The sequence below is a fragment of the Macrotis lagotis genome, chromosome 4 (genome assembly GCF_037893015.1).
Source record: "Macrotis lagotis isolate mMagLag1 chromosome 4, bilby.v1.9.chrom.fasta, whole genome shotgun sequence".
Classification (NCBI taxonomy): domain Eukaryota; kingdom Metazoa; phylum Chordata; class Mammalia; order Peramelemorphia; family Peramelidae; genus Macrotis; species Macrotis lagotis.
The window spans coordinates 273,968,429-273,980,925 of record NC_133661.1 but is presented as its reverse complement, the minus strand read 5'-3'; the positions used below and the strand labels follow the sequence as shown (position 1 = coordinate 273,980,925).

The window sequence follows — 12,497 nt, the reverse complement described above, 5'->3', positions numbered from 1 at the left end:
GAAAAATTAGAAGAAAATGTGAAACATCTCATTGAAAAAAACAATTGATATGGAAAACAGATTTAGGAAAGATAATTTAAAAATTATTGGAATACCCGAAAGTCATGATCAGGAAAAGAGCCTTGACATCATTTTCAAAGAATTACTACAGGAAAATTGCCCTGATATCCTAGAAGCAGAGGGCAAAATAGAAATGGAGAGAATCCACAGATCCACCCGAGAAAGAGATCCCCAAAATACCAACCCCTAGGAATATTATAGCCAAGTTCCAGAACTGCCAAGTCAAAGAGAAAATATTACAAGAAGCCAGAAGGACACAGTTCAAATATCATGGAGCTTCAGTCAGGATCACACAGGACTTAGCAGCAACTACATTAAAAGCTCATAGGGCTTGGAATATAATATACTGGAAGGCAAAAGAGCTTTGAATGCAACTGAGAATCAACTACCCAACCAAAGTGAATGCCCTCTTCTAGGGGAAAAAGATGGAATTTCAATGAACCAAGGGAATTTCAAATGTTGGAATGGCCAGAGCTGAACAGAAGGTTTGATCTTTAAATATAGGACTCAGGTGAAGCATAGAGATTGGAGGAGAAGGGGAAAATATGAGGGACTTAATGATGATGAACTACTTGTATTCCTGCATAGAAAAATGACACTGATAATACTCATATGAACCTTCTCAGTTAATAGAGCAGGTAGAAGGAGCTTTTATAGTTGAAGCATAGGAGAAAGCTGAATTTGAAGATAAAATATGGTGTAAAAATGGAGTCAATAGAAAAAAGGGAAATGTAAAGGGAGAAAGAAAAAGGAGAGGGGGAATAGGCCAAGATATTTCATATAATAAGATTTTTCTTTATTACAATGAGCTATTACAATGATATGGAAGGGGGGGAAGGCAAGGGGGAATGAGGGAATCTTTGCTCTCATCAGAGGTGGCTAGGAGAGGAAACAGCATATATACTCAATGGGGTATAGACATCTGGAGTAAGAAGGAGGGGGGGGACAGGGGGAAGGGGGGGATGTGAGTGATAGAGGAGAGGATGGACCATGGGGGGAGAGTGCTCAGATATAACACATTTTCTTTTTTACTTCTTGCAAGGGGCTGGGATTGGATGGCCTGCCCAGGACCACAGGGCCAGGTGGATTCTGGGCCTACAGAGTGGTAGGGAGGCTCAGGGCCTCTTGGCCCCAGGGCCGAGGATCTGTCTGCTGAACCACTCATACCCTACAGCAGAGTCAGAGTGAAAGGAGAGAGAAAATATAGTACATGGTAGTGGAGAAATACGAAAGGAGGAAGTTGCGATCAGCAATGGCAATGGTGGAAAAATATGGAAGTAACTTTTGCGATGGACTTATTATAAAGAATGTGATCCACCTGTGACAGAGTTGCTGGTGTTGGAACAAAGACTGAAGCACATTTTTTATTATTATTATTTTTTTGGGGGGTGCAGGGCAGATGGGGCTGGGTGGCCTGCCTGGGGCCGCGTAGCAGGGTGATCATTGGGTGTCTGAGGCCAGATTTGGGCCCAGGTGCTCCTAGCTCAAGAGCCAATGCTCTGTCTGCCACCCAGCCACCCCTACTATTATTACTATTTTATTTTATTTTGCGTCTCTTTTTCTTCTTTTTTTGGTTTTTGCAGGGCAGTGGGGTTGGGGTGGCTTGCATGTCACAGGGCTGGGTGATTGTTGGGTATATGGGGCCAGATTTGGTCTCAGGTGCTCCTGGCTGCAGGGCTGGTGCTCTGTCTATTGCACCACCTGGCCATACCTACAGTTATTACTATTATTATTTTTTTAATTCTAATTTTTTCTCTCCCCTTTACTTTATTGCTTAAGCGAGTCTATATTTTTGGGGGGAGGGGTATTTTGTTTACTCTTAAACAAGAATATTTTATTAATGTATACAAAAACACTGTTTGTACAAAATGAGAATAAACAAATATTAAATATTGAATATGAAAGGAATAATATCATCATATAGATACTGAAAAAGCTTTTGACAAAAATACAGCACCTATTCCTGCTAAAAACACTGGAGAGTGTAGGAATAAATGAACTGTTCCTTAGAATAATTTTATTTTCAGTTCCAGTTCTCTCCCTCCCTTACTCTCAACTCAGTAGACTGTAAAGGGGGAAACACAGTTTCTACTCTTATTCTTTTCTTTCTCTTTAAAACATGTGACTTTGGCCTCCAACTTTCCTTGAACAGATTATCATCAAGAGAGAAAAGAATTTTTCTCCTCTACAGCCTCCCTCCCACCACCCGAATATGGCAGCAGTGTGTACATGGCAGTAAATACCCGTGCTTGAGATAGGATCTCAAATCTCTGGTAATCTTTTATGCTTTGGGTTTCTTTCCCTGGGCATAGGTGAGTAAACAGCAACCCTGGTGACTATCTCTTTTTTTTTAAGAGGGTTAAGTTGCTTGGCCAAGGCCACACCGCTAGATCATTATTGTCTGAGGCCGAATTTGAACTCAGGTACTCCTGACTCCAAGGCCAGTGCTCTATCCACTGCACCACCTAGCTGCCCCTTGGAATTCATCTCTTAAAGAACTAATTTTTTTAATTGAAGAAAATTGTTTAGTTATTTTCAATTATATATAAAGTTAGTTTCAACATTCATTTTTGTAAAGTTATCTCCTCTCCCACTCTTACCTTCTCCCATCATTTTACTTATTTTCATATTAGTCATTCTGTGAAACTAGAATCAGAGCAAAAGGGAAAAGTCACGAGAAAGAAAAGCGTTAGACCTAGGTACCAGCAGTAAGAGATGGTTCACTGAGTCTCACTTCCTGCCTGCATCCCCATTTCCTCCTTTGACTTCAGGGAGTGTGGGTGAAGGTCACAACCCTTTGCTGGACGCAAAGAGTAGACAGTTTTCTGGAAGATCGTCTATCCTCTAGTCCATGTGAGCATACCCTCATGAACATGTAAACCTGTGGAGGTTTCTCAGTGGTCAGACCACTTTCAGTGTCTGCTTGAAGAGTCTTTGTTGTTCAATCATGTCTGACTCTCATTTGGGGTTTTCTTGGCAAAGATACTGTAATAATTTTCCATTTCCTTCACTGGTTCATTATACAGATGAGAAAATTGAGGCAAACAGGGTGAAGGGACTTGCCTAAGGTCACAAAGCTAGTAAATGTCTGAGGCTAGATTTGAACTCAGATTTTACTGACTCCAGGTTCATCACTCTGTGTACTGCATGTCTTAGGCCTCCTGTGATCCCTGGAGATGGAGTTTCCTGGAGCTGGGCTGGACAGTCACTCATAAATGATGGAGCAACACTGCGTGTTCTGTTCCCCCACCTTTGGTCCCAGGTCGTAAGAGATTAAAAGATTTGAGGGGGGTGGCTAGGTGGCGCAGTGAATAGAGCACTGGCCTTGGAGTCAGGAGTACTTGGGTTCAAATCCGACCTCAGACACTTAATAATTACCTAGCTGTGTGGCCTTGGGCAAGACACTTAACCCCATTCATTGCCTTGAAAAATCTAAAAAAAAAAATATTTGAGGATATCTGTTTCTCTCATATTTTCCTCTTCAGCCTTTTGAGGCAATATAGTATGTTAGGAAGCATCCAAGATTTTAAGTCAGGGGCCATGGTTTCAAATCTTGTCTTTGCCATTCACTACTAATAACATTCAAACTGGATCTTGCAGGGCAGTTAGGTTGCACAGTGGATAGAGCACCTGGAATCAAGAGGACCTGAGTTCAAAATAGGCCTCAGATACTGCCTAGTTGTCTGATCTTGGGCAAGTCACTTAACCCCATTGCCTTGCAAAAACCAAAAAAAAACACACAGGAAAAAAAAACACCCAAACCCAAACAAACAAACTGGGATTTATTAAAGACCTAAGGTCTTTAATAGAATCAAATATGGAGTTACCCCATCCCACATCTCCATGCACACAATCCCTAGCTAAAGGAGCTTAGACTTGGAATTATATGTCTATATTATATATCAGTTATTGGAAATCTGAGCAAATGAGTTAAAATAAGTGAAGTACTTTGCAAATCTTAAAGATCCATATATTAAATACTACTAAAAAGTGCTACTTAAAAAGAAAGGCTAAGTTCTCTCACTGAATCCAGGACTGATGAAGTAAGGATTCAAGTGATGAATTAATTCACTAAAGAGATTCAAATCTCAGAAATATGAAGAACATACAAGTTTTACTACATAGTTTCAAGGTTATTGAAACTAGGCTGATCTTCAAGGGACAAGTATCTAATGGGATGTACTATGGCTTATTATAGGGAAACAGGGCATGGTATATGTGATAGGAAAGGAATAGAGGTTGGTGAAAATATAATGGATTATATCAGGAAGTTAATTTTGGGGTAACAATGGCTTATTTTGAGTATCAGTCTGTTATCTTTTTTTTTCTTTTTTGGTGTGAGAAGTTATTTTTTTATTTTAATTTACATTTTATTTATTTGCACATTACTAAAATAGTCTTGTTGCAAGAGTAAACATAATCCTCCCTCCCCTGACAAATATAAAAAAACTTCATGAGAAATACAGTGAATGAAAGAAAGAGGGAAAAAATGTGCCTCAGTCTATGTTCATACACCATCAACTCTGGCTCTGTGGTGGATTGCATTCTTTATCATAAGTCCCTCAGAGAAGTTACTTCCATATTTTTCCACAGTTGCTGTTGCTGATTGTAATTCCCTTCATCCATTTCTTCCCACTACCATTTATTATATTCTCTCTCTCTCCTTTACTCTGTCTCTCTTTAAAAGTGTCATGTAGGGCAGTTGAGTGGCTCAGCAGATAGAGCCCTGGGGCCAGAAGACCCCTAGCCTACATCCCACACCAAAGACCCAGCCCCATGGTCCCCGACAGGCCACCCAATCCCACAACCTTGCAAAAAGTAAAAAAGAAAATGTGTTATATCTGACTACTCTCTCTCTCTCATGATCTACCCTCTCCTCTATCATCTACATCCCCCCTCCCCTCCCTCTGTCCCCTTTCTTCTCTCATCCCCTTTCTCTCCTTTTTCTTCTAGATTTCTATACCCTATTATGTGTGTTGTTTCCTCTCAGAGTCATTTCTGATGAGAATGAAGGCTCATTTATCCCCTCACCTTCCCTCCTTCCCCCTATTGCATTTTTCTTGACTCTTTTACATAGCTATCTTAGCCCGTTATACCTCTCCTTTCCCTTTCTCCTGTACATTCTCTCTCTCTCTCTCTCTCTCTCTCTCTCTCTCTCTCTCTCTCTCTCTCTCAGGTTTTTTTTGCAAGGCAGTGGGGTTAAGTGGCTTGCCCAAGGCCATACAGCTAGGTAATTATTAAGTGTCTGAGGCCAAATTTGAACTCAGGCATCCCTGACTCCAAGGCTGGTGCTCTATCCACTGCACCACCTAGCTGCCCCCTTCTCCTGTACATTCTCTTTTTACCCATTAACTCCCATTAACACCCATTTACTTTACATTATCTTATATCTTCATATTCAGCTCCCTCCTTGATCTTGTCTATATATGCTCCTTCTAACTACTCTAATAAGTGAGAAGGTACATATGAGTATTATCAGTATCATCTTCCCATGCAGGAATACAAGCAGTTCATCATCATCAAATCCCTCATAATTTAGCCTTCCCAGCCAGCCTCTCTATGCTTCACCTGAGTCTTGTACTTGAAGATCAAACTTTCTGTTCAGCTCTGGTCATTTCAACAGGAACATATGAAATTCCCGTTTCATTGAAAGTTCACCTTTTCCACTGGAAGAGGATGTTCAGTTTTTCTGGGTAGTTGATTCTCAGTTACATTCCAAGCTCTTTTACCTTCCAGAAAATCATATTCTAAAGCTCTATAATCCCTTAATGTAGATGCTGCTAAATCCTGTGTAATCCTGACTGCAGCTCCATTATATTTGAATTGTTTCCTTCCGGCTACTTGTAATATTTTCTCTTTGACTTGGGAGTTCTGGAACTTGGCTACAATATTCCTAGGGGTTATTATTATTTTTTGCATCTCTTTTAGTAGGAGATTGGTGGATTCTTTCCATTTCTATTTTGCCCTCTTTTTCTAGGATATCAGGGCAATTTTCTGTAGAAATTCTTTAAAAATGAAAACAAGGCTGTTTTCCTGATCATGATTTTCAGGTAGCCCAATAATTTTAATTAAAAAAAATTTTTTTTTTAGGTTTTTGCAAGGCAAATGGGATTAAGTGGCTTGCCCAAGACCACACAGCTAGGTAATTATTAAGTATCTGAGACTGGATTTGAACCCAGGTACTCCTGACTCCTGGGCTGGTTCTTTATCCACTACACCACCTAGCTGCCCCAAGCCCAATAATTTTTAAAGTGTCTCTTCTGAATCTGTTTGACAGATCATTTGTTTTTTTTAATGAGATGTTTCATGTTTTCTTCTAGTTTTTCATTCTTTTGTTATTGTTTTGTTGTTTCTTCATTTATCGCAAAGTCATTGGCTTCCCTAAGTTCCACATTTGAAGGAGTTGTTTGCTTCAGAGAGCTTTCTTACCTCCTTTTCCATCTGGTCAATTCTGCTTTTTAAAGGTATTCTCCTCATTAACTTTTTTTGACTGCTTTTTCCATTTGACCTAAACTGGTTTTTAACATGCTGTTTCCTTCAGCATTTTTTTTTTTTGGATCTCCTTGGCTAAGCTGCTGATTTGATGTTCATGTTTTTCCTGAATCTCTCTCATTTCTCTTCCCAATTTTTCCTCTACTTCCCTTACTTGATTTTCAAACTCTTTTTTGAACTCTCCTATGGTCTGAGCCCAACTCCTATTTTTCTTGGAGGCTTTGGATACAGAAGCTTGAACTTTGTTATCTTCTTGAGTGTGTGTTTTTATGTTCCATGGGACCAAAGTAATTGTCTATGGTTCCTTTTTTTTCTGTTTACTCATTTCTCCAGCCTGTGCCTGGTTTTGGCGTGCTTCCTGAGCTTTTGAGTGTTATTGGAACACCCCCTGCAAGGATCTCAGTTCCTTCAAGGTCTTATGAGAGGTTCTGACTGCTCTTCTGCCTGTGTTCTGATCTGTGGACGACCACAAGCACCCCCTCTGCTCAGGGCTGTGAGGAAGGTCCCTGCTCCACTATGGCAATATAGGGGCCTAGACTGTGACCATGGTCTGAATATAGACAAAGCACTAGAGTCCTGTCCTAGTGACAGAGGAGAGACCTCAACAGTCTTCTCCCACCCCCTTATCTTCCATGGGTTGAACATTCTGGGAGCAGATGCTGGGTGGCTCCCTGCTGGGTGGCTCTGTGGACCTGCTTCCATTTCCTGAGATCTGGGCTGTGCTGATGGCCATAGCTTCAATGAGAGCCATGGCTGCATTGAGAGCCAAGCTGTCCTGGTCTCTGTGTTCCTCCTGATGGAGATCTCCCCACTGATCTTCCAAGTTGTACCTAGTGTTCCCTGGGTTAGCAAGTCAGGAAACTGTTTCTGCTGCCAGAAGCCATGGAACCAGGCATCCCATGGACTGATCCCAAAAGACTGGAGCTCCTTTGCTCCCACATGGTGATCCTGGCTGTGCTGCCACCCTCTCCATCCCTGTGGAACAGAGCCTTCCTCCAATCTTCCGGGTTACCTTGAACTGAAGAATTGCCTCACTGTATCTTTCTGTGGGTTCTTTCTCTTGAAAATATAGTCATAATTTTGAGAGAGCTCCTGGGAAAGCCTGTTCTCATGCCACCTCTTGATTCTACCAACAGTCTGTTATCTCTATATTCTTTGTTGGTCTCTAACCTCTACCTCCTTTTCCTTATAGAATTTTCCCACTGGCAAGGGCCAGTTGTCCTATCTAGTTGGCAAGATACAGAGTACCCAAGATCGTTTTTATCAACCCAACATCTGGCTCAGGGAGGCAAACTTTCCCAGAAATTGAGGCAGCCTTTCACAAGGGTGGTGTAAGAGTTTTTTCTATAGCAATATTTCTCAAGATATATATGGTCAGCATAGAAAAGAAAATATCCTAATTGCTAGTATAATATTTTCTCTCTGGCTCATATCACCTCTGCATCAGGGACATCTCCAGATTGATATCTGCCCACTGGACTTAGATGACTTCAGAGGAGAAAGTGAAGCTAGTGACTGCACAGTCCTTCCTCACATACAATTCCCTTGCATGTCATGGCATCACCTCCCTGATGTCATGGTCTTCTTTGAGAACCAAGAAGAAACTAGAAACCTGTATAATCTTAGATTAGTCACTTAAAAATCCCTCTGGGTTTTTTGGATCTCTTTCAGGAGGAGATTGGTGGATTCTCTCCATTTCTATTTTGCCCTCCATTGGACTTTAATGACCCTGGAAGAGATAGTGAGGCTGACAACCTTCTACAACTTTGCTTCATTTAATCCAATTTATACACAAGTCAAGACATTACCTATGATACCATTGATCTTCAAAAATAAAGACCACCACCACCACCACCAACAATGTATAACAAACTTCTGGGCAGCCCACTTATAACAGGGATATAGAGACAAATATGGAGTTGCCCCATCCCACATATCTAGGTACACAATCCCTAGCTTAAGGAGCTTAGACTTGGAATTATATATCTATATTATCTATCAGTTATTGGAAATTTGAGCAAATGAGTTAAGATACATGAAATACTTTGCAAATCTTAAAGATCCATATAAAAATGCTACTAATGGCATAGTGGATAGAATCCTGGGCCTGGAGTCAAGAAGACTCATCTTTATGAATTCAAATCTGGTTTCAGACCCTTACTAGCTATGTGAACCAGGAGAAGTCATTTAACCCTATTTGCCTCAGTTCTTCATTTGTAAAATAAGCAGGAGAAGGAAGTGCAAACTATTCTAGTGTCTCGGCCAAGAAAACTTCAAATGGGGTTACAAACACCCAACTGAAAACTAAACACTCTTTTTTTTAGAGTCTTCTGTGTATTTATTGTTTTACAGCAGAATGCTCGACACAGATCATCATAACTGCCTAATAGTCAGCTGTGCAAAATAGTATATATATAGTGCTTAAGTACAAATGGGAGACATGATTTTTTTAAAATAAATAAATAAATAAATATAAAAATAAATAAATAAATAAATAGATAAAATATAAAATAATAAAAAATAAAATAAATAAAATAAATAAAACAAATTTATAGTCCTACAAAAGAGCATTTAAACAGATGGTCTAAGTTGATCTGCTTTCTTGGACCCACAGTAACTGTTATTTTCCCAAAAACCAATAGAATCAATATGCAGAATCATCATCAGTTCCACTGTGTGAATAATGGATCACAATAAATGAGTCCCTTTTTCTAAGAGCTGTTCTTGGCTCTTCTACAAATATGATCTGGCCTGAATAAAAAGACAACAGGAATTTCTTGAAGGTCAATGGTCCAAAAATGCTAAATGTGGTTAAGTATTCTACATGATCTATATTTACTGGTTCCATTTTTAGCTAGGATGTTCTTAGATTACTTTCTTCAATTCATCATACAGGACAAGCACAAAAGTTCCACCCGTGCCTCTCAGAACATTGGACCAAGCACCCCTGAAGAAAGCTTTGCCACCTTCATCTTTAGTGATTTTCCTCTAGCAGTCAATTGTACCAGTGTACATGATATCAGCTCCTTTGCGTCCAGACTGCATCATCATTCACCGCCTTATGGTATCAAAAGGATAGGAGACCACACCTGCTACAGCAGTCACTGTCTGTGCAGTCATCCAGCTTACCACAATGTGAGTGTTCTTCGGATCTGGGAGCACACCTTTTTGCTGTATCATAGATTCCAAAGTAGGCTGCTCTATAAATAATGATACCCTGAACTGAGACATTAAAACCTTGATACAAGCCACAAATTCCATCAGACTTGGTGATTTTTACAAGGCAGTCTCCCAGGCCTTTGAATTCTCTTTCAGTGCCAGACTTCCCAACATCAGCTGCTAAGCAGGTTCCTGCAAAATCCAAGGGATAGACAAAGCAGAGAGAAGTGGCTCCAGCTGCACCACCAGAGGCAAGATTGCCAGCAAAATACCTCCAAAATTGTGTGTGCTTGTCCACTCCTCCCCAAAACACCTGCTTATACTTATCCTTAAAGGCAAAGTTAAGGGCCTGGGTGGGGAAATATCTGATGGCATTTGCTAAGTTGCCCCGCCAGAAAGAAAGCATCCCTTGTTCCTTTGGAATTCGGACTATACAATCCATAATGCCTTTGTACTGCTTATCTGCAGCAATTTGTTTACTTGCATGCTACACCTGCAACAGCAGCTTGACTCTCTGGATGGGGGCCACCGCGGTCTTGGGGAGGGCCGCGGCGATGCCGCCGGCCAAGAAGTCCTTGGCGAAGGAGATGGCCCGTTCCGTCATGGTTGCGGCGGGAGAAGGAGCTGGAGTTAGGAGGAGAAAGCCGGCGGGAGAGGGCCGAAAGCCGGAGAAGTCGGTGCCGCCCGCACAGCCACTCGCTACAGCTCGGAGCGAAAGGAAAACTAAACACTCTTGTGAATTTTAGGGGGAGTTCAGAATAAAAAAAAACAGGGCAGCTAGATAGTGCTAAGTGGGTAGAGGACCAGTCCTGGAATCAGGAGAATTAAAAACTTATTTTCCTGATCTTATGTTTTCCCTGACAACTAAATATGGGGGAGGAAGGTGGAGAATAGTTCCATTAAATACCTGTTAGTTTAATCTCAACTAGTTTAGAAAGCACAATATATTTATGGCACAAAATATAGTCAGTAATGATGGGAAATGGTAAAATAATGGCAAAAGAGTAATTAGAATAACTATACATATTAATTTAGATGATGGGATGCTTTTAATCAAAATTAGGGGGTTAGTATACACAGAAAAGTATAAAATCTCAGCTCAACTGGGAAGGGAGCTATCTCAACCAATGAGCCCACCCTTAGTAGCCTCTGGTGATACAGGATCTAGGAGTCAAGGGACTAGTTGAAGTGCCAACTTTTTCTCCTGCAGTTTGATGGGGAGTGAAGGAATTTTAACATTAAAAATTCATACCTTGCCTTTTCTTGCCTCATCATTCCTTCCTCTCCCCACCTTCTCTCTCTCAGAAGTCTCTTTACCAATCAGGAGTCACATCTCTATGTTCCTTCCTATGTAGCATCATAGTGCCATCCCACAGAGGACCAATAAGAAGCCCCCTCACTCCAGAGATTGGTTAACTAATTGAGAATGAAGTTACATTTGTTTAAGAATAAAGGGATGGGTTCAGGGGACTCTTGGGTAAAAAACTCATCTGTGAAGTTGGGCAACTACTCTGCTTCCAGAGCACCAGGGTTTGCACTACCAGTATATATCAGAGATAAGGCTTGAAACCAGATCTTCTTGGCTTTGAGGCCAGCTTCCTATTCATTACCTCCTCCACATTGCTTCTGTGTTATAGAATTATAATAAATGGGACAGTGGATAGAGCACAAGGCCTGGTGTCAGGAAGGCTCATCTTCTTGAGTTAAAATGTGACCTCAGACATATACATACATACCAGCTGTGTAATGCTGGGCAATCTTCACCCTATTTGCCTCAGTTTCTTCATCTGTAAAATGAACTGGAGAAGGAAATGGCAAACCACTCCAGTATCTTTGCTAAGAAAACCCCAAATGAAGTCACAAAGTATGGGACACAACAATACTCATTAAGAACATTATTAGTATTGATTGTTTTTGTGATAAGTAGAATGTTGTAACTTTGATAAAAAGGGAGTCATTATGGGGTGGCTAGGTGGCACAGTGGATAAAGCACCAGCTCTGGAGTCAGGAGTACCTGGGTTCAAATCCGGTCTCAGAACTTAATAATTACGTACCTATGTGGCCTTGGGCGAGCCACTTAACCCCATTTGCCTTGCAAAAACCTAAAAAAAAAGGGAGTCATTGCTACATAAAGTTTGGAAACTACCACATGCATGGATGGCTATTGTCCCATATGACTCAATTTAGTGATAGGAACAGAAAATGCCATTCACTCATAATCAGTCAATATTTACCATGTGCCAGATACGCTGCTTAGCATCCAACATTACTGTCTGGAATACACATTGAAATCTAAGTATTCTCCTTTTCTGTGTTGCTTACAGGTATCCCCATCTAACCTTCCTCATAGTATTCCTTTGTCCTACCCTATCATCTATGACATAGAAGCAAGCCCTCTACCACACACATGCTTGAACCTTAAAGTTAATATAGGACATTGGGTAGGCAGCATCTCCCCCAACTCCATTCTAGCTTTGTTTTTATTTCTTACTAGTAGCTATAAATCTTCATTATCTTTTTATTTGTTCTTTTGTTTATCTGTTCTTTTCTCTTTCTTTCTCCATAATGAAAGTCCCCGATAACTAGTAATCAATCCCCAGAATAGTCCCATTTCTTACCAAGTTAAAATTGTGGAGGAAAAGAAGAGAATAATTTCACATTTTTTTTCTCAAATTTCCAGTTACATTTTCAGATTTTATATTCTGGGGCCTGATCCAATTTTCAACCCATGTGTATCTTACTTTTGGTCACACAACTCCTATGAATATAATTTTATGGCTGAATCT

The 12,497-nt window shown here is 40.6% G+C and overlaps 1 protein-coding gene and 1 pseudogene across 1 annotated transcript in view; both read right to left on the bottom strand.

The window, feature by feature from the left end:
• Positions 1–11,018, bottom strand: part of LOC141522553 (retinol dehydrogenase 11-like) — a 38,778-nt gene extending 27,760 nt beyond the window's left edge. The window contains exon 1 of the mRNA XM_074236062.1: positions 10,964–11,018. Coding sequence (XP_074092163.1) covers positions 10,964–10,986 — 23 coding nt within the window. The 5' untranslated portion in view covers positions 10,987–11,018. The remainder of the gene's footprint in view (positions 1–10,963) is intronic.
• On the bottom strand, positions 9,432–10,409 carry LOC141522554 (ADP/ATP translocase 3-like; annotated as a pseudogene).
• Positions 11,019–12,497: the final 1,479 nt, after the last annotated feature.